General features: G+C 47.8%; 1 protein-coding gene across 1 annotated transcript; it reads left to right on the top strand.

Annotated features, from left to right (window-relative positions):
- Positions 1-882: 882 nt before the first annotated feature.
- Samtor (S-adenosylmethionine sensor upstream of TORC1) lies at positions 883-22,215 on the top strand. The gene is made up of 5 exons (XM_045736909.2): positions 883-1,079; positions 5,379-5,491; positions 19,470-19,612; positions 20,221-20,338; positions 20,876-22,215. Exons 1-5 carry the CDS (start codon positions 1,004-1,006, stop codon positions 21,740-21,742), a joined length of 1,317 nt encoding a protein of 438 aa, XP_045592865.2. The 5' UTR covers positions 883-1,003; the 3' UTR covers positions 21,743-22,215.
- The last annotated feature ends 168 nt before the right edge of the window (positions 22,216-22,383 follow it).

Genomic DNA, 22,383 nt, shown 5'->3' on the forward strand with positions numbered 1-22,383 from the left:
TCACTGCGTGCACTGATGTGCTGGAGTCCTGGTTGTGTCTGCTGACGGTCCTCGGCAGTGTGTGTTGCATCATCTTGCACCAGGCTCTGGATTGCAGGACCTCCACTTGATGGACTCTGCCGTTGCAGGATTTTGAGGATTTGTTCCTGAGTCGTCTTAATCTGGCAGAGGGCTTTCTCATGTTCCGTCTGCTTTTGCAATATTTGGTGGACGACTGGATGAGTTCTTATCATGCGGTCTAATATTGCTGCAACACAAACCTGAGTGACGACCTCCTGGGGGTCAGGAGTGCCTGGAGGGGGAGGCAGATGGGAGACAGTGGAAGGGTCTGATTCATTGGTATGGGTTTGGAGGTTAGGTGGTGGTGTGACACCGTGGGTAGAGATTGAGGCTTTTGCTCTGCCGGGGGACACTGGATGGACACTGCGTTTTAGTTGGGGGGCCGAGTTTTGGTTTTGCTACCTGGTGTTCTCTGTGTGGGGCGGGGCCGGTGCTTGCCACCCTGAGGGACTCCTGGGGCTCCCCAATCATCTGCCCGTCTGTGCGTTTATTTGCCGTATGGCATATTAGTTTATAGAGTTTGGCGTCACTCGTCTCGCGATTTGGCTTGGCGTTCCACCTTTCCAGGCTTCGCAATTCATCCATCACGGGTACGCCGGGGCGCATCCGATCCCACCATCGTTGTCGCCCCTAAATCAACAACAACAACAACAACGCCCTGTGGGGGGGGGGGGGATCGATACAACCCTAAAGTATATATATACACTTGCTTCCTGCTCCACACAAACGAATGAATAAATATTAGGATATTAATGAACTATTTTCAATACAGTACTGGTACTTATTTTCCAAAGCGGAGGTAAATATTATCCAAGGGTTTGTTTACATATGTGTGTGAGGCGCGACAGCTTGCCGGCTGCTGCTTCTGTTTGTCAATGAATTTACGAGTAGAGTGTGTAACATATTGCGTCTAGAGGCTTGAACTGCTCCTGGGACAAGAGGAATGAACAAGGAGGGCAAGAGGCTGGCGGAGGTGGTGAGGCGGACACACAAGAGGCTGAGGAGGCAGTACAAGCTAGGTCTGGGGCAGGAAACTTGTACTGTAGACTTATCGAGGTTTCCCTTGGAACATCCAAAATAAAATGTATTTTGTTGCTAAGAATATTCAAAACAACAAGATTTCAATACAGAATATGGAAGTGTGATTATAAAACAATCACACTTTCACAGTCTATGAAAAAATCTGAATAACATCTATACCAATCAGTTTTATATAATATATATAAAGTTTCTGAAGGTAGGAATAAAGTACAGGAAACATAAAACACTTAAGTCAACTTAAAATAATCACTTGGTATAGGGTTTCTCTATTTCAAAACAAGGTTTTGTTAATTAGTTTGAACATTATGGATTGTTAAAATATTATTGTAGTACAATATATAAATAATATTTACATATTGTTACATATTGCCAGCTACTGTCCTTTTCCAGGATGTAGTCCACAACAGTTGTGGATTGTTGTACCTCTTTACTGCTAGGTGAAGAGGCATCAGGGATAGGGAACGTGCCCAAGTCTGTCCAGTTTGGACCCTTGATATATTTATTTATATATATATTCAAGAAGGTACATTGGGTTTATGAGAGTACAGAGATTTCATGTTTTACATTCTTATAAAGCCACTAGCACGTATAGCATTTCGAGTAGATCCTTAATCTAACATATAATTTTAAAAAAGTAATTTCTAGCAAAATTAAAAAAAAAAGCTTATTGGTACATTGTAAGAAAGTATAAAAATACATTGTAAGAAGGTATAAATATGCATTGTAAGAAAATGTAAACAAAATAAATTGTATAAATTTATTGAAATTTGACAGGAAGAAAAGTAGGTACATTAAAGTAAATTTAAGGGTTATCCACAGGTACATTTTAGCATAATTTGAGGATTGTTGCAAGATATAATGTAGCAGAATTATGTGTATAACATGATATAAGATAACCGCAATGATTACAATGGTAAAGTTGTATGGCATAGGTACATACGTTGGGGAATTGGGTAGCACTAGATACAGTGCGAGTTTCAAACACTAGGTAAGAAACTATGAAGATGAAATTAGGTACTTTTTGGTTTTATTTTTGAATAAAGTTATTCAAATTATGTTTATGAGCAGACGACATAGACCACAGTACTGTATTACCCAAACCTCTCAGTAAGTCACACCTCAAACAGGGTATATGTTAAAAACAAATATTTTTTATAAATTGTTTAGGTTTGATAAAGATATTTTATTTATTTACTGTATTTATATACAAGAGTTTACATTTTTATAAAGCACTAGCACGCATAGCATTTCGAGCAGGTCCTTAATCCAAATTTTTCCCCCAGAATACAACCTGCCAAATTGTGTAACAACCAATCGAACACCAAGGTACCACTGTATATACAGTGGTACCTTGGTTTGTATATACAGTGGTACTTCTGTTTTCAAATTAAATCTGTTCCCAGAGACGGTGCGAAAACCAAAACGAATTTCCACATAAGAAATAATGTAAATTGAATTAATCTGTTCCACACACCCAAAAATATTAATTTAAAAATACATTTTATGCAGAATATTTTTCATATACAAAACAATTGGGTATAAATATAAACCATAAATAAAATAAGTGAACATATAACTGCACTTTACCTTTACTGATGACTCTTGTTGGTATATGGGAGATGGCGAGGAGGGGTGAGGGAGGAGAAGCAGTGTTGGTGTATGGGAGACAGTGAGGAGGGAGGAGGGAGGGAGGAGCGGTGTTGGTGTATGGGGAGAATGAGGAGGAGGAGGAGGAGGTGGTGAGACCGTCCCCTGCTCGCCTTAAGCGCATTCATGTCTGCATCACAGGTTCCAGATTTTCCTTTCACACATTTCACTGCCTCTGTTATGTGGCAGCCAGTCAGAACCAGTCAATTCAGTCACAAATGTCAGTCAAGCATTCACGGTCAAGACCAGTCACAGGCAGTCATAACCAAAGGCAGTCAAGCATTCACAGTTGTGTTAGCAACCAGTTAGGGGTCAGTCATGCATTCACAGTCAATTGCCTATTCACAGTCAATCAGCTATTCACAGTCAATCGGCCATTCACAGTCAATCAGCCATTCACAATCAATTAGCTATTCACAGTCAATCAGTTATTCACAGTCATTCACAGTCAGTCAGTCATTCACAGTCAGTCAGGCATTTACAGTCAACCAGGCATTCACAGTCAATCAGCCTTTTACAGTCACTCAGGCTTTCATAGTCGCAACCAGTCATTAGAGTTTAACGACAGGCGCTCAGGGAGTCGGCCTCCCAATCCAACAGCTGGTAGCAAGGAAGCTCAGCTTATTAATGCAGTCTCCGTGGTGTAGTGGTAAGACACTCGCCTGGCGTTCCGCGAGCGCTCTGTCATGGGTTCGTATCCTGGCCGGGGAGGATTTACTGGGCGCAATTCCTTAACTGTAGTCTCTGTTTAACGCATCAGTAAAATGTGTACTTGGATGAAAAAACGATTCTTCGCGGTGGGGATCGTATTCCAGGGACCTGCCCGAAACGCTACGCGTACAGTGGCTGTACAAGAATGTAACAACTCTTGTATATATCTCAAAAAAAAAAAAAAAAAAAAAAAATACTGTCCGATATGGCTGGGAGGGGTACAGCAAGGGGGGGTTCAGTGTAGGGGATGAGAGAATGGAAGTTGTGGGGGAAGAGTGCGGGACGGGGGGATGGAAGTAGTGAGGGAGGGTCCGGTCTATGGGATGGGGGTCTTGGGGAGGGACTGGGAGTGACCAGACCAGCTCCTGTGTGTCCTAGTCGGAAGCTGGTCCACTCATACCATTGCCTCTGCTATCCACAGCCCACTACTAAAACTTTGCCACCCGTCCTGCTACTCATCCATCCACTCACTCTCACCTGCCTGCCCACTTGCCCTCCACGTGTTCTTCCTTTACATGATTATTTCTTTCCTGGCTCCTCATTCCACTCACCTACCATCCATCCGGTCCCCTCACCATCCAATCCATCAACCCATCCAGTCCCACTCCATCCATCCATCCCGTTCCCCCACCATCCATCCATCCAGTTCCCCCCACCATCCATCCATCCAGTTTCCCCCACCATCCATCCAGTTCCCCCCACCATCCATCCATCCAGTTTCCCCCACCATCCATCCAGTTCCCCCCCCACCATTCAGTCCCCCCCCACACCATCCAGTTCCCCCCCCCACCATCCATCCATCCAGTTCCCCCCACCATCCATCCATCCATCTAGTCCCCTCACCATCCCTCCAGTCCCCCCACCATTCATCCTGTTGTTCTCCCAAATACAATATTCAAGTGTGATCATCACTAGGCTGGATAAACTGGTAAACTGAGTACGCATCGTCCCATCCCTCGCCCAGCAAAACAGAACCATGCGCTCGTCGACACATACAGGTATCAACAAACTCAAGCACTAAGGTAAACCTCGAGTACCAAGTCAAATTTTTTGAAGAAATTGAGCTCAAGTACCGAAAAATTTGAAAACGGGCATTCGAAAACCGAGGTTCCACTGTGCAGTATATACATACAGTACTGTATATATATTTTAGTACTGTATGAATAAATATTGTACATGGTGTGCATAATATTTATATACATATACATCTGTATACTGTATATGCATATTTTTAAAGATATACATAAAGAACACCATCTTTGTTCTAAATAAATAAAGTGAGAAACAACTTTAAAGTGAAAATAAATTGACTAAGTTATTCCCATGCGGCAACGCGCCTTATTTTTATAAAAAAAAAAAACTCCCTCTCCAGGCCGCTACAGTTAAATTACAAAGAGGTAGATACTTTTTACTTGGACTTTTGCTCTTCCTGGGTGCTAATTAACAATACCAAAAGAAAAAATACTGGTTTTAGAACAATTTATTTTTGGCGCAGAACAGGAAATGTCATTTTAAAAGGTGCGCAATATAGGGGTTAATGCCTGGACTTTCCACATTTTTCTTGGATTCATTTGGATGCAGTTATCTGTCCTCTTTTGAGAGTTTCTGAGTTCTGCCCAACTGTTTATCCAATTTTCTGCACCATTATTTGCAGTTTGTTCACTTGTGTTATTTCAGCAACTCGAAAGTTTTTATGTTATTTTTCTTTTTCCATTGTCCTAAAGGCGTCCTAACTTCAGTTTAAATGTGTTCCATCTTAACACACTAAACCTCTGTCTAACATTTGCTATTATACAATTCAGGTTTTTCAGGGTTCAGTTTTTTGCCAGTTACCTGTCTTTTTTTGTTTTAGCTGGAAAGATATTCATATTGCATACAGTACATAGCTTGCACATTATTCTGGATGATGTATATTTCAGGTGAAGATGCAAGTCAGTTGTGGCAAGAACACACACAACATGAAGAGGAGCTCCATACATATGCCAGTGCCATGCATGTGTTGGCTACCCAACACTGGGAGGCACGTCAACAGGTGCTGGCAAATATCTATTCAGTACAGTATACTATAGTAACTTACGCATACAGTTTAGCAGCATATTAAGAGAGCATGATTTTTGTTTAGCAATAAAACTTACTGGTAGTTTTAGCTGTTAGGGGTCTGAAAAGTTAATCAAATGGGATGAAAAAAAGTTTGCAATAAATACAGTATAATTATACTGTATTTACTGTACTGTACTGCTCTTTTGGTTAAATAGATGCTTTTTACTATTAAAATAATTTGGAATTTCTTTCGGTAGTGTTATGAAACAGATTTCTTACATGACTAGTTGTTTAGTCCAAGGAGGTTACTTTTGTAATATTAACAAAACAAATTAGCTGTGTAGAAAAGTGAATAATATTGTAAGAGGCAAAGAAATTAAATAATAATTATGAAAGAATAAAAAGAAAGAATGAAACTGTGCAGAGGATTCTTAATCCAATAAAATATACAGCAGATTTCTACACACAGTGCAATATTTTCATAAATTATATTGTACAAATATAATGGAAAACCTAAATTTCTGGAGAGCTCCTTGTGGCTCGCTGAAGCCACCATGGCTCCCAACTACTGGACTAAGTCACACCAGCTGTGGTGTTCTGTTTGACTTCTGGGGACCACAGCTGGATTCTTGCCCCCTCTCACAAAGGTGAAGGAAGATGACACTCCACCACCCTGCTGGGAAAGTATCCAGATAATGAACTAAAACAGCCCACTGCTGGTTGCAAAGGGACCGAAGCCTCAAAACCTCCAATCGAACTCTCCAACAGTGTAAACAAAAGATTGAATCTCTCAAAACAAGTGCAAGTTCATTAGCACTACCTCCAGTGCTAACAAGCTGGAGCGTCCAGTGTCCACTGGACTGTTAAATCTAGTTCAGTCACTGATGCAGATTGTAGTGTACATCCGCTGTAGGACTCCTGGGTCGTCAGCACCCCGTAGCGGGTCCCATTGCTACTCAGTTAAGTGCAACTATCCTTGGAGTTTTTTCCTTGGACTTCTTTCTTCCACCATTCTGCCTACTGGGGTGACAACACCTGTAACCCAGAGCCGAGTCCTGTGGAGTTTGCTCTCTCCATTTGACTTTTTTTTTTTTCTCTCCCCGACCCTCCTAATGATGATCACGCATATGAGGTAGCATCCATTTTGCAGGTTGTTTTTTGCCTGCCTTAAGTGGTCTAGGTTGTGTGCCCAATTGGATACCACAGAGCTGGCCCACTATGTGTTTAAGGACCAAAAATTGGAGGTGTTGAACTCCACCTTGGCTCTGTCTGAACCTTCTCTTCTTTCTCCTTTGGGTTTGGTTTGCCAGCTTCTGTTCATTATTCCCCTCCCTCCCTGCTTCCACCTCCAAAACAACCAAGGGTTTCTGAGTCACGGTAGGGTTTAGCCCCGGATGTGGCTCCTTCAAGTTTGGTTAATTACTTAAGTGTAATTACCTAAGTATAGTTACAGGATGAGAGCTATGCTTGTGGTGATCCATCTTCCCAGCACTCCTTATCATATAATTGATAAAGGCATAAAGTGCAGAAGCAGTTATTCTGGCCAGTTCCCTCCAAGATGTTGGGATTTTCCTCTCCCAGCCAGCATCATCTTCTTAGACCTCCCCCTTTGGCTCTGCTTTTCTATCCCGGTGGTGGGTGTGGACACTGGCTCTGCCCCAGATCCTCTGTGTTTGGTTTTCATGGCATGGTGAGTTGGATAAAGAGGGGGGGGGTCCTTGGTTTTCTTTGGACTAAATTGGGTCTTAGTCCCATCTAGCAAGAGGGTTCGGGGTTGGTGGGGCAGGCTTCTTCCCCCTGCGCTTCATCAGGCCATCTTGGAGTGGGTGCACTTGGGCGTGGTCAAAATGACTTCATCCCTCAGGTGGGTTTCCCACCTGTTTCCAGTCCCAAAATGGGACTGTGCAGATCTAAGGTTCATTCTAAATTTTTCCCGGCTGAACTCTTGGAATTTATTACCCGTCCTTTCGGATGATCACTCTGTCTCAGGTCCGGCTTCTTTTGGAGCCGGGTGCCTGGATGGTGTCCTTGGACCTCAAGGATGCGTATTGGCATGTTCTTATTCTTCCAGGGTTCAGGGACTGGTTAGGTTTTGTGGTGGGGCATCAGGCTTACCGCTTTCGTTGCCTTCCTTTTGACTTGAATCTGGCACCTCGTGTATTCACGCGTCAGCAGGACTGGTTGAGGTGGGGGTTACCTGTACCTCTTCCTCCCGGTCTAGCTGTTGCTTTGGGTTCTGGCTCTGTTGGAGTCCTACCAAGGGAGAACAGTCCTTGTGGCCCATGGGTGGCCGGCTCAGCCTTGGTTCCAGGCGCTGCTTGCCCGGTGTGTGAACCTGGGATGTTTTCCAGCAAGTCAGACCGGTTAGGTACGCAGCTGGTTCAGTCTCTTCGCTCTTCGCGAATGGTCTTTTTGACGCGAGTTTATCACCATTTGTATGGTAATTAGGTGGCTTTGTTGGTGGTGTCCCAGCTGCGAGCTTCGTCTCGGCAGCAGTATGAAGTTTCTTGGCATTCTTTCTGCCATTTTCTCTCTCTTCTCGTTTTCTATTTCTAATTGGGTTGTTTGTCCTTTCTATCTTGGCTCTTTCAGGACCGTCATTTGATGCCTACTACTGTCACCTCATATCGTGCGACGCTGGTGGAGCCACTCCAGCTTGTGTTCAGGATGGATGTTAATCCTGCTCTGGCGCTTAAACAATACCAAAAGTTCCATAAGCTTTCTCGAGCTTTGTTTCACCTCTGTCCTGCTCATGCGCTGCCTGAGCCATCCTGGTCCTTGGACAGGATGGCTCCTTTGGTTCAAGATTATTTTTCCAAGGCTCTGTTTCTGTTGGCATTGGGCTCTGGGGGTCTGGTCGGTGAGTTTCATGCTCTCCACTGGCGCAGGGATTTCTGTTCTTTCGGTCCCGGTGGTCGGTTTGTTCAGTTGCAGCCTTCTTTTCTGCCGAAGAACAAAGCGGCTGCTTTCTGGAGGGGTCCTTGGGTCATTGATGCTTGGTTGGGTTGATCAGGCCTAGGGTGCATCATGTGTTGTATCCAGTTTGCAGCTTTTTGTCGTTATCTGCGTGCTTCGGCTTCAGTGGCTGAGAATGCGCTTTGGGTTGATCTGGTTTCCCTCGTTCCCTCTTGCAGCGCTTGGGTCTCCCAGGTCGTCCATAGGGTTAACAGTCAAACCAGCCTGTCCTCGTGCAAATTACATTAGGAAGTTTGCTTCATTGGCTGCCATGTTTGGGAACATGTCCTGGGCTGATGGACCATAGGCGCATGCAGCCCGAGTACTTGTGAAATTATACCTGGCTTGCACACCACCACACCAAAAGGGACAGAACTGGAAACACAGGAATCAGAGATGCACCACCTTGCCATTTCACGCAGCCACAGAATTGCAGATGATGATGATGATGAAGATTAAGCCACCCAAAAGGTGGCACGGGCATGAATAGCCCGTAAGTGGTGGCCATTTTAAGCCATTACCAGTATCAAGAGCTGATACTGGAGATCTGTGGAGGTGCGAATGCACCCTGCATGATGGGAGATGTCTCCCTTGTGAATGTGTTAAGATGAAGATGAAGCCACCCAATAGGTGGCACGGGCATGAATTGGTAAGTGGTGGCCCTTTTGAGCCATCACCAGTATCAATAGATGATACTGGAGATCTGTGGAGGTGCGACTGCACCCAGCGTGACGGGAGATGTCTCCCGTGTTTTAAACAGATGAAGAAGATGAAGATGAAGCCACCCAAAAGATGGCACGGGCATGAATAGCTCGTAAGTGGTGGCCCTTTCGAGCCATCACCAGTATCAAGAGCTGATACTGGAGATCTGTGGAGGTGCAAGTGCACTCAGCGTGACGGGAGATGTCTCCCATGAATATGTCCAAGATGACGATTAAACCATCGAAAAGGTGGCACGGGCATGAATAGCCCGTAAGTGGTGGCCCTTTTGAGCCATTACCAGTATCAAGAGCTGATACTGGAGATCTGTGGAGGTGCAACTGCACCCTGCGTAACGGGAGATGTCTCCCGGACCAAGTGGTGACCAAATGGACTGTGGGCCAGAATTGCAGGGTGGATAACCGGCATGGGGATCTGGGACTTCCCTTCCCCCTCCCGGGGAGGGGGAGGGGGGGTTGCACAGACAGCGGCGACGTAGTGACGCCATGCTCGTTTGCTCGTGTTCATTTGGGGAGTTCTGTCCACTAGTTCGGCTTTCAGTAGCAGTATTGTAACCAGAATAGGGGGTTTGTTTTAGTGCGCTTACCTTTCTGGGTGCCTAACCCGGTCGATGGCAGACAGAATGCTTCCAACCACATGGGGGTTTCTATAGGCCATTGCTCCTCGTGTCTCTGAGGGGACCAGGTTCTGGCTCGTGGCATCCAGTAGGCCTAGAACTCCATGTGCATTGACTGATGCCAGGGTCTAATACATTCGCATCAGCCCAGTTAGCTCCAGGGAGCCTCCGGGTCTCATCCAGAAAATGGCATGTCATTACATTCAACTCTGGTTTTTTCTGTTTTGATTCGCCTACCATTCTGTGTTCTTCCCCAGTTGATGGCAGCTATGCCACTTTAAATGTAAAGCGTTCATAGGCCATTGCTCCCTGCACCTCTCTGAGGGGACCAGGTTCTGGTTCGTGGTTCCCGGTAGGCATAAGGACTCCTGTGACTGATAACCCCAAACTAATATAGCACATATTCGGATAGCTTCAGGAAACCTCCGGGGCTCACCTAGAAAATTACATTTTCTTACATTCAACGCTGATTTTCTTCTTGTTGACACTTGCCTTCTTTTGTAGAGTTGGGGAGCTTCATGCTCTTTGCCAAAGGCATGATTTTTCTTAATTTAGCCTTGGTTGATGTTATGCTCATCATAGATGTACACTGCTCTCATGGCAGTTTTTGTTAATGTATCATAGGCTTGATATTCGGGATTGGTGGTTTTAGTGGTCAAATAGGTTTCCGGCAGCCTGGTATTTGGTTATTGCTCCCGAGTCATATCTCTCAGCCTGCAGTTTTGTCTTCATTCTGGCTGCTTGCGGTTTCTCCTCCTCCCTGGTGAGAATCGGTCTTTCTTCTCCTTGCATTATTGAACATTTCTGGAAATGGTAACCGGCTATTCAGACAAAGGCCATCCGGTAGAAGTAGCTTACATGGACTTTGCTGAAGCTTTTGACAAGGTACTGCATGAAAGACTAGCAAGGAAATTACAGGCACATGGAATATATGGGAGAATACTGGAATGGATAAAACAATAGTTAAAACAAAGAAAACAAAGGGTCGTACTAAATGGAAATGAATCTGACTGGAGAAATGTGGTAAGTGGGGTGCCACAGGGGTCGATTTTTGGGCCAACCCTTTTTGTCATATACATCAAAGCTAAATCATCTCTCATATCAGGGTGGAATAATGGACAAGATAGAGCTATTTCCCCCACCCCCCGTTACAATGGTGGCAGCGGTGGGATGAGCGAGCAGGGTCATTAGTTGAAAGTGAGAGTTTAGAGAGGGGTGGAGGGAGAGACGTAGATAGGTAGAAGTAGAAGAGTAGATAGTAGAAGTAGAAGAGTAGATAGTAGAAGACGAACTGCTGCCACCATCCATTCATGATCATTACATACAAGACAAGGAATGGAACTTGCCTGTATCACAAAATTCTCAAAAGATGTTATCATGAGTTCATTATTAGTATGTTCCCTCTGTACCATGTACTCATTAAAATCAGGGAACCAATAATCCCCGAGGCTTTCTCACCTCAACTCAAAGCTCTAGGGAACAAAGTTAAACACAATTTAAATAATAAATTCATAATTATATTTCACATGAAGTATCATAATTTAGCAATTCAATTAAAATGTTCCAGTTTAATATGCAAAGTGAGTCATCATCCAAGAATTCGAGAACCCTACAACTTGACTGCCCCTGATCATCACACAACATATGTAAACACGACCAAGTCACCTTATTGCTCAACTCACCAAGTGTCTCTGCCTAGAGCTGGATAGAGAGGGGGGGGGGGGGTCTGTAGTTGACAGAGACTCCCGCCCTGCCGGCCGACAGCCTCCCTGCTAGGGACGTCTTCTCTGCCCTCCTGGCTCGTGTGCTGTCTCGTTAATGCTCCATGCTCGATAGTTCTCCGAGTATTTATTGGGGAACCTAGTAGCTAACTCCGCCCACAAATAGATAGCCTCCGGCACTACCAAGCCACTCCTTAAACGTCGGCATGTTTGAAGGCTACCCGGCTCCAATTATACGCTTAGCGGAAGCAAGGTGAAATTCTCATGATCTGACCTCAGGTCACTTGGGGTCATTAACGCTTTGAGGTGTGAGATCTCAGGCAGACAACTGGCGCCTCTCAGATCCTTGTCTGTGACTCATGTACTCTATGTATGTATTAAACTAAACCAAACACTTTTACAGTGTTACATCGTACGGTTGAGGGCTACAGGGCTAACAACACTGCAAACCAGGCATGACAGGGCGGATCTCATCGAAACCTTTAAAATACTAAACAATTTGGAGGATGTGTATCCGGGCAATTTCTTCAAAGGGTCAGATGTAACACGAACGAGGAGCAATGGTTTCAAGCTCAATAAGCCACAATGTAGGACTGAGAACAGATGTTTTCTGGGGGGAGCCCCGTCGGCTCCCCGGAGCTATCCCAGGCTGATATGCTAATGTCAGACTTTGGCATCAGTCATGTGTATGGAGTTCTTAGGCCTACCGGGGACCACGGCCAGAACCGGGCCCCCTCAGAGAGGCAAGGGGAGCAATGGCCTATAGAAGCCCCCGTGTAGTTGGAAGCATTCTATGTCTGCCATCGACCGGAACAGGCACCCAGAAAGGTAAGCACCCCAAAACAAACCCCTATTCTGGTTAAAATTGCTACCTAAAACCGAACTAGTGGATAGAACTCCCCAACCGAAAACAAGCAAACTAGTGTGACGTCACACACTGCCGCGCCGCTGTCTGCGCAGCTCCCCCCTCCCCGGGAGGGGGAAGGGGGAGCCCCAGACCCCCCGCGCCGGCTACCCACACCTCAGTTCTTGAGGCTGATGCTATAGGCGATGGTCGTGTGCTCTGGCTCCGGTGTCGCTACTGCACTGTGCTTTGCGTGTGGTGTTAGTTTTGTGGGTGCGAGAGCCAGGAGTTATCTTCAGTACTCGGGCTGCATGCGCCTAGGGCTGCCTTCCCTAGGTGCCCTGTAAGTACTGCCCTTGGGGCTTGGGGCCACCTTCCACAGGCTCCTCGGGGTCTGCCTCTGCTGGTCTGTTTTACCTTTCGGTTTTTCGGCCGCCTGTTGGGCTCTTGGGTGTTCTGTTCTCCCTTGTTACCGGTAGGTAAGAGGCAGTTTGCACTGGTAGGGGCGCAGGGTGCTGCTCAGCTTGTATTTCCCGACATCGCGGCTGGCTCTGTTCCTTGGGGTTCGCTGTCCTCTTGCGGGGTTTTGTTTTTCTTTTTGTTTTTGCCTGGTGGGGGGTTCTGTCATTTTATTCAGTTTGTTTTTGCCCTTCCACTGTTCTCCTCGGTGGCGCCCCCTGCTAGGTCCCCATGAGTGTACACGTCCCTGGGGTTCAGCTTTAGAAGTTTGCTTGGTAGTTTTGGGCGCCGGTTTGCAGCACCCTGCCTGGGACTACCTGAGCGCGAGTCCTCTTAAAGTAAACGCTCAGGACCCTGGGAATCCCCTAGGGGGCGCGTGGGTCCGATGGATGTGACCCCGGAGTCCCCACTCGCTGTGTGCGAGTTTGAGGGTTGCTCGGTCCCCTTGTCTCAGGGTGACCCTCATTGTTTTTGCCTCTGCCACGCTGCCTGTTGGGTCGGTGATACTTTCGACCCTGAGTCCTGTGAGTGTTGCTGCTTGCTTGTGACTCAATTTACCCAATTCTCTGATGATTCTATTCGGGTACAGGCGGCACGTGCGTTGCAGTCTAGGTTTCGTCTGTTGCAACGCGCTCGGTTGGTTGCTTCCCCGGATGCCCCGGGGCTGCCCCGCTTTGCTTTTCGAGACCCGGACTTGGGGGTGGGGGTCGCTTCGATCCTGGTTCAGTCCGCACCTCCTCGTCCTTCCCCTTCTGTTCGTTCTGGTCCCCCGCCCCTGCTTCCGGCCCCGAAGCGTCTGAGGGTTTCGGGGTCGGAGCAGGGGTTACTTGATCTCGAGACTCGGGCAGCTTCGGGGGTTGCCCCTTCCGGGGGGGCGGCAGAGGCATTCGAGTCTTGTCTCCCGGCCGAAGCTTCAGGGTCTGACCAGTGGGCCCCCCTTCCTCCAGCTTTTCCGGCTGCTCCGTCCTTGTCTTGTGGGGTCGGGGCTTGGGGAGAGGACTCGGCCTCGGGTCCTGTGGTGACGGACCTCGAGGCTGGGGAGGGGCTGACTTGGGGGCCTTGGGCCCCGCTGGACCCCGCCTGGGTTTTTCTTCCCACTGAGCAGGGCTTATTGTTACAAGGAGTGGGGTTTTCTTTTCCCCCCTCTGCGTACGAGTTGGATTTGGTGTCGGCCCCTCCCTGGGTTCGGTTCCGTGTTCCCCCGGGTACGTCGGTTCCGTCCTTCCGGAGGTTTTCGGCTTATCGCATCCAACCTGGTGTGGTGCGAGCGGCCTTTGCAGCTTACCTCCTGCGTGACCCGGATTATGCCTCGGAAATGGATCCGTCCACGTTCAGGTTTGGGACTTCGTTCCCTTTCTGGCTCCGTTACGAGGTTCCGGAGTCGTCCTGGCTAGCAGACTGCCCCTTGTTTGGTCTGGATTCCTGGCATTCCTTCTGTCGTTCCCGCACGCTGGAGTGGTGGGAAGCTTCCACGGTGCTTCAGGTTTTCCTGGGGGGTGAACTTGAGTATCTGAATGAGTGCTAGTTTGCCCCTGCCCTTCCCCGCGATGTGGGCGTTATTCAGCTCCGTGTGCAGGTTCCCTCCCTTTCGGCGGCGCTCGTGGCGGAGGACTTGCGCGCCCGGGGCCTTTTGTGTTCGGCCTTGCGGTTCTTTTCCCTCCTGGAGCTGTCTTCGGATTGGCTCGTGGAGGATGTGGGGACGCTTGGGTCCGTCCCGGGGTCCGGCACCTTGTCCTCGGCTGCGCGTTCGTCGGCTGCCTTGTTGAAGCTGTTCACGCCGATTTTGCGGGATGCGGTTTCCCTGTTCTATGCTTCCCGTCTCGCGTGTCGGCAGGCGGTGCTGGGTTCCTCCGTGGAATCTGCTTGGGCTCTGGCTCTTAGGCGTTCTTCACCTTTTTGTCCTCTCCTGTTTGGGGAGTCGGCCGTGGCGCAGTTTATTCAGGCTGCGTCGGCGGCTTGTCGTCCGATGTCGGACTTGTTGGTTTTCCGGGGGTCCCGGGGTGGGTCTTCCCGGAAAGGTCATGCCAGGGCTCGGGGTTCCTCTCGTCGTGGTAGGCCTCTGGTGTCAGGTTTGGGGTTGGCTCCTCCTGCGGACCCTCCCTCGTCTGGTCGGCGCGGTGTTCGCGCTGTGCGGGGTTCTGGGTCTCGTAAGGGTCGCCGGCCCTTTCGCGGTTTGCCCCCTTGACGGGGCGATGGGGCGGCAGCTTGCGCTGTTCGCCCGCGCCTGGTCCCACGATTCGTGGGCCTTTCGGGTCGTGTCTCGCGGCCTGTGGTGGCGTTGGGTGGCCCCTCCCCCCTTTGGGGGGTCGGGGCTGGCAGGGCAGGTTTCTTGCCCTGCGCTCTGTCGAGTCGTCTTGGAGTGGGTACGCTTGGGCGTCGTCGAAATGACGTCGTCCCTCAGATGGGTTTCCCGTCTGTTTCCGGTTCCGAAACGGGACTGCGCGGACCTGCGGTTCATTCTGGACTTGTCCCGTCTGAACCCCTGGGTTCATTGCCCCTCCTTTCGGATGACTATGCTGTCTCAGGTTCGGCTCCTCTTGGAGCCGGGAGCTTGGATGGTGTCCCTGGACCTCCGGGACGCTTATTGGCATGTCCCGATTCATCCGCGGTTCAGGGACTGGCTCGGTTTTGTAGTGGGGCATCTGAGTTACCGCTTTCGTTGTCTCCCGTTCGGGTTGAACCTGGCACCTCGCGTGTTCACACGCCTTATACGGGTTGTGGTGGCTCGTTTGCGTCTCCTAGGTGTTCGGGTGTTGGCCTACCTCGACGACTGGCTGGTTTGGGCTCCCAGCCAGTCAGCTTGCTTGCTAGCCAGGGATTTGGTTCTTTCCCAGCTCGCCGGGTTCGGGTTCTTGGTGAACTGGAGGAAGTCCCATCTGGTTCCCTCTCAGGTTCGGACTTGGCTGGGTCTCGTGTGGGACTCTCGAACCGCCTCCTTGTCTCTCCCTCCGGAGTCTCTCCTGCGGCTGCAGTCCCGCCTTCGTCTGTTTCTGGAGGGCCCTCGGGTCACCCGGCGGTTGCTCGAGGGGCTGTGCGGGAGCCTGAACTTCGCGATGGTGGTCTACCCGCCGGGTCGGGTTTGGCTTCGACGGCTGTTCTGGTTCCTTTGGGGTTTCCCCTTCCGCCTCTCTCGCGATCGCAGAGTTCGACCCCCGGGGGACTTGCGTCGGTTGCTGCATCACCGGCTTCCTCTTCGGGTTTTTCGGGGTTCAGTGCCTTGGCGCCTACCCGAGCCCTCGCTCGATGTGTACACGGATGCGTCGTCTCTCGGCTGGGGTTTTGTGACCAGTGCTCACCAGGCCGGCCAGGGGCGTTGGGATCCGTCCTTCCGTCGAGCTCACAGTACGGTGCGGGAGTTCGCGGCAGTGTGGTTTGCTCTGGGGAGGATTCGGGTGGCCCGCAGATCGACGATTCGGCTCCATTCGGACTGCTCTCCGGTGGTTCATTGCCTGAACCGCGGGGGTTCGATGCGGTCCTTGTCTCTTTGGGGTTGGTCGCTTTAGGTGACTCGTCTGCTGAGTTCTCGGGGTTTGGCTCTCCTGGCGGTTCACGTACGGGGCGTGTCCAACGTCTTGGCCGACGCCCTGTCTCGCTTCGTTCCCCTCTCCACGGAGTGGACGGTCGACAACGAGTCCTTCCGTTGGCTTTGCCAGACGTTCGGGCGCCCCGAAGTGGACCTCTTCACGTCGGCGTGGTCGCGGCGTCTTCCCGTTTATGCGGCGCCCTTCCCCGATTGCGAGGCCGTCGTGGTCGATGCCTTTCGGCTAGACTGGTCGAGGTGGGGGTTCCTGTACCTCTTTCACCCGGTTCGGCTGTTGCTCCAGGTCCTGACTCGCTTAGAGACTTACCAGGGGAGAGTTGTCCTTCTGGCCCCTTGGTGGCCGGCCCAGCCTTGGTTTCAGGCGCTGGTTGCTCGGTGTCCGAACCCGAGGGTTTTCCCGCGGCTCCGCCTCTTTCAGCAGATCGGGCCGGTACGTCACGTAGCTGGTTCGATCTTCTCCTCGAGTCTTCGCGTATGGTTTTTTTGACTCGAGTCTATCATCATCTCTATGGTGATCAGGTGGCCTCCTTGTTGGTGTCCCACCTGAGGGCTTCTTCTCGGTGGCAGTATGAAGTTTCCTGGCGGTCCTTCCGTTTCTTTTTGCGTCTTCGTCGTATTAGCTCCTTGTCTGTTCGGGTGGTCTTGTCCTTCCTCTCGTGGTTGTTTCAGGACCGTCATCTTATGCCTAACACTGTCGCTTCGTATCGTGCGGCGCTGGCGGAGCCGCTTCAGCTTGCTTTCGGTATCGATGTTACGTCTGCGCCGTTTCGCAAGCTGTCTCGTGCATTGTTTCACCTCCGGCCTGCTCATGCGTCACCTGAGCCGTCCTGGTCTTTGGACAGAGTGCTCGCTTTCCTTTCATCTCCTCGTTTCGTTGTGGCCCCTTCGGTCCAGGATTGTTTTTCCAAGGCACTTTTCTTGTTGGCTTTGGCCTCTGGGGGTCGGGTAGGGGAGCTTCATGTTCTCCTCCGGCGCAGGGGTTTCTGCTCTTTTGGTCGTGGTGATAGTTTTGTTCGTTTGCAGCCGTCTCCTTCTTTTCTGGCAAAGAATGAGACTGCTGCGTTCCGGAGGGGTCCATGGATGGTTGATGCTTGGTTGGTCAGGCCGGGGGTGCATCATGTTTTGTGTCCGGTTGCGGCGCTTCGCCATTATTTGCGCGCCACAGCTTCTGTGTCCGGGGACGCGCTGTGGGTTGATCCGGTTTCCCTTCTTCCCTGTTCGCGGGTTCGGGTCTCTCAGGTCGTCCGCAGGGTTATTAGGTCCAGCCAGCCTGCGGTCTATCCCCGTGCCCATGACGTTCGTAAGTTCGCGGCTCTTGCTGCCGTCTTTGGGAATATGTCTTGGTCTGATATTTGGGCGCGGGGATTTTGGCGGTCGAACAGGGTCCTGGCTGCTCGTTACCTTGTGAATGTCCCTGGGCCTCGTCGGGCCTGTGTTGCTTTGGGTCGGCGGTTGCAGCCAGTTGTCTCGGCTTCGAGTTGAGGGGTGAGCGACGACCGCCTCCCGGGTAAGTCCCTCTTTTTCTGTCTGTGGGTAGTTAGCTCCGGGGAGCCGACGGGGCTCCCCCCAGAAAACCAGCGTTGAATGTAATGAAACGCCATTTTCTGGGTGAGTCCCGGAGGCTCCCCGGCATCCCTCCCTCCCTCCGGTCAGTGGTTTTTCGCGTTTTTGACATCCAGCCTCAAGAACTGAGGTGTGGGTAACCGGCGCGGGGGGTCTGGGGCTCCCCCTTCCCCCTCCCGGGGAGGGGGGAGCTGCGCAGACAGCGGCGCGGCAGTGTGTGACGTCACACTAGTTTGCTTGTTTTCGGTTGGGGAGTTCTATCCACTAGCTCGGTTTTAGGTAGCAATTTTAACCAGAATAGGGGTTTGTTTTGGGGCGCTTACCTTTCTGGGTGCCTGTTCCGGTCGATGGCAGACATAGAATGCTTCCAACTACACGGGGGCTTCTATAGGCCATTGCTCCCCTTGCCTCTCTGAGGGGGCCCGGTTCTGGCCGTGGTCCCCGGTAGGCCTAAGAACTCCATACACATGATTGATGCCAAAGTCTGACATTAGCATATCAGCCTGGGATAGCTCCGGGACTCACCCAGAAAATGGCGTTTCATTACATTCAACGCTGGTTTTTTTCACCCATAGGGCTATAAACCAATGGAACTACCTACCCACCGAAGCCGTAAATGCCAAAACTCTGTTGGGTTTTAAAATACAACTGGAAATGATCATCAGGGCAAATGGGCAGGGGGGGGGGGGGCTTTGACAAGCTGCTGGCTTCCTGTCCTCGTCAAGGCCACTAGTATTAGTGGCCCTAGGGTAAAAGTTGGTAAATGTAGTTAGTTTCAGGAAGCCATAAGGGACTCCCCTCAGAACCCCAGCGTTGAATGAAATGCAACGCCTGTTTCCGAGTGAACCCCTTCCTCACTTCCAGGTCGTTGATTGTGTTTTCATTTGCACATTTGCTCCAGAATTGGGCTCATCGCCCATTGGGCACCTGAGCCTCCAGTTCCCCTCCACTAGTGAGGTTGGGGGTTAGTGCTAATGAGCTGGTGCTTGTTTTGAGAGATTCAGTCATTTATTTACATTCTTGAGGAAGTTCATTTGGTGGTTTTGAGGCTTCAGTCTCTTTGAACCCAGTTTTGGTTCACTATCTGGATACTTCCGTGGCAGGGTGGTGGAGTGTCACCTGCTTTCCACACCTTTGTGAGTGGAGGCCAGGTTGTGGCTCCACTGCCACATTTTTGGCCTGATAAGCCAAACAAAACTCCACGGCTGATGTGACCTGGTAGTTGGGAGCAATCAAAAGAAAAAAACATTTCACTGCATTCAATGCTGTATCTTTTAGGTATATAGAATATAAAATAAGTTTTTCTTAATGTTTTTTACACTGAACAGCACTCAAAATCTTGTCAAACACAAACTTCTCAATTATCAGGACATTTAATTGATTGGCGTTCAAATTTACTATAATGGTGTAAATAATGCTTGATCTGAGTAAAATGTCAAACTGCAGAAACAAGATAATTTCATTGCTCTAACATATCTTGTTCAAGCTCGAGCTTCAGTCTATTTATCTGTCCATATCAACTATATTTAACAATGTAAATTCATTTTACAGATTAATACCTCTAGAGTGAGTTGGATCCACGGTGCCATTATTCAATACTTCAATGAAGGAGAAATGCAACGCACAACTGAAAAAGAAATGCGTAAATTAGAACACCTGAGTTTGAAAGTGGATGATCCTGACAAAGCCAGAGGGTTAGTAATATGTATCTACAGTACTGTGTAGTAATCAAATACTCCTGGCGCACTACATGTAGTTATTACAGTATTTAGCGCTTATTATCATTCTTCACAGGACTGTACCGATGGCCCTTGATTTGTGTTGGGGATACCTTCCTGCTAAAGTGGTGCAAATTAAAATGAAATGAAGCAATAAAACACCTATTTTAACATTAATATTTAATGTTAACCTGTCAATCTGTCAATCATAAATTTTACACGCATAAAGAAGTCCAGAATGAACGTGCAATGTTACATAAATGTAACCCAACAAATTTGTGAAGTAAGAATGTAGGATGTGTGGGACAGCTTGACACACTTCTCAGAATGCTGTAGATCCAGGAATTAATACAGATTATTAGCACTAATCAGCGCTCAACCTGCATAACTGAAGTTCACCTGCACATTTTGAAACTTGGTAAAAAAAGAAATGCATAACTCATCTCTGAACCTATGTAATCCAATCTCATGAAGATTGTGTACCTGCAGTATTTTATATTCAAAGAGTTCATACTATGACACTCTTCCTTCATATTAAATTTAAAATGTGGTTCATATATTGTAGGGAGGTTTTTTTCCTCCAGATGTAAGCTGCCTTTAACTTCAAAAGTTAAAATGTTAGATGTGGGAAGCTGCTACAACCCATTTCAAGCTTTTGAAGAGTTAGATGTAACTGCTATTGATCTGTGTCCTGCTCATCCGGTATGTAATGTTTTCCTTGGTCATTAGCATATTTTGTTATTGAGCCCCAGATATTTTAGAGAAATATTTATTTTTTTTCAAACCAAGTGTCACTATACTGTACCTATCTCTGGCAAGTACAGTACATCACTGATCATGTGAAGTTGAATTCCTGAAGATTGGCATGAATTGGAGAATCAGTCAAAATGTTGGTTTCTGTAACCTCTTAATTTCAGTTACAATTTTTTGGGGGAAGAGAAGGAGGAAGTTTTTTGTGGTTTTCCTATTTAGTGCATTTAACTACACGTACATGACATTCTTTTGATAGTTACTTACTTAACTGCATTTCAGATATCAATTTTAAAGCATTTCAGATTCTTCATTGAAGTTGCTAGTCCTTGGTAGTCATCGACAGGTTGCTAGTACTATACCTGGTAGTTCTATACAAGATTAATATGTAATTGATCATTTATTCATTTCTAATATGGTAGTTGTTACTTTAGCTCCTTTCTCTTGTAGTTGAAAGTTATCCTAAACCTAAATGTTTTGCTATTTCAGTCTGTCAAGAAATGTGACTTCTTAAGATTAGAAGTGTGCATTGGAGGCAAAAGTGAACCTGATACTAGCAATAATTCAGAAGTATTATCAGAATCAGATGAATATGAAGCAACAGATCTATTATCATCATCCCCAAGTAGTGTACCAAACTCTGAGGTAATAGTATCAGATGCATCAAATGGTTTACAATTGGAAAGCCGTGTAGAGTTAGCATGTTCATCCATGTCTGATGAAAACAAAATACGTGTAAACACAGTGGATGATAAATCCATTTTAACAGACATTTTAGGAGATTGTGCAAGAAACAGTACTGGAATGTTATGTAAAAACAAAGATTTGCAAGACATTAAGCATGAAAGTTTAATTGACTTTACAACCAGTTCAGAGATCAGCTTGAATACTATTACAGTTTTGGAAGGTGGTTCCTATGATGTAGTGGTATTTTGCCTGCTGCTTGAGTACATACCTTCACCTAAGCAGAGATTCTTGTGTTGCCAGAAAGCATATGATCTTCTAAAACCAAACGGCATTCTATGCATCATCACTCCTGATAGTAAACACCAAAATGCTAATGTTCATCTCTACAAACTGTGGAAAATAACACTTGGATTCTTAGGCTTTGCAAGGACAAAGTATGAAAAATTGACTCACTTCCATGGGATGGTGTTTCGCAAAGGACTGTGTAAGGGTGCCTGGGAACTTGATGCTACAAGGGAATTGTCTCTCATGAAAAACACCAACGTAAAAAAGAAATTTGATGGGATAGATCATGACAAAGTTAGTAGCGAGATGTACATCCCTCAAGATTTTCAGGAGCTCTCAGACAGCGAGGAAGTGCCAGAGGATGAAAGAGGGAAATCTGGCTGAGTGTGATAAAAAGTGTTCATCCGAGAGTAATGTGTGTGTGTGTGTGTGTGTGGGTGTACTCGCCTATTCACCTATTTGTACTCACCTATTTGTGCTTGCAGGATCAAGCATTGACTCTTGGATCCCTCCTTTCCAGCCATCAGTTGTTTACAGCAATGACTCCTGTCCCATTTCCCTATCATACCTAATTTTAAAAGTATGAATAGAGCTTGCTTCCACAACCTGTTCCCCAAGTGCATTCCATTTTTCCACTATCATGTTAAAAGAACAAAAAGAACACGCACACACGCTGTGTGTGTGTGTGTGTGTGTGTGTGTGTAAGTGTGTTACAGGATGAGAGCTAAGCTCATGGTGCCTGGTCTTCCCAGTACTCTTTGTCGTATAACGCTTTGAAACTACTGTAACTGTTTTGGCCTCCACCATATTCTCACTTAGCTTGTTCCAAATCATCTACCGCTCTGTTTGCAAAATAATTTTTTTTTTATTTTTTTTTGCACCTTTGGTTTCTTAGCTTGAATCTGTGTCCTCTTGTTCATGAAGTTGCTGGTTTCAGGAATTCCTCTTGGTCAGTTTGGTCGATTCCTGTTAGTATTTTGTAAGTGGTGATCATATCACCTCCTTTTCTTCTATCTTTTAGTTTT

Source organism: Procambarus clarkii, chromosome 18, assembly GCF_040958095.1.
Source record: "Procambarus clarkii isolate CNS0578487 chromosome 18, FALCON_Pclarkii_2.0, whole genome shotgun sequence".
NCBI lineage: Eukaryota > Metazoa > Arthropoda > Malacostraca > Decapoda > Cambaridae > Procambarus > Procambarus clarkii.

Coding starts and splice junctions, on each gene's coding strand:
- Samtor (XM_045736909.2), top strand. CDS start 1,004: ATGAACAAGGAGGGCAAGAGGCTGGCGGAGGTGGTGAGGCGGACACAC. Junction 19,613..20,220: donor GATCCTGACAAAGCCAGAGG/GTTAGTAATATG, acceptor TTTTTCCTCCAG/ATGTAAGCTGCCTTTAACTT. Junction 20,339..20,875: donor ATCTGTGTCCTGCTCATCCG/GTATGTAATGTT, acceptor TTGCTATTTCAG/TCTGTCAAGAAATGTGACTT.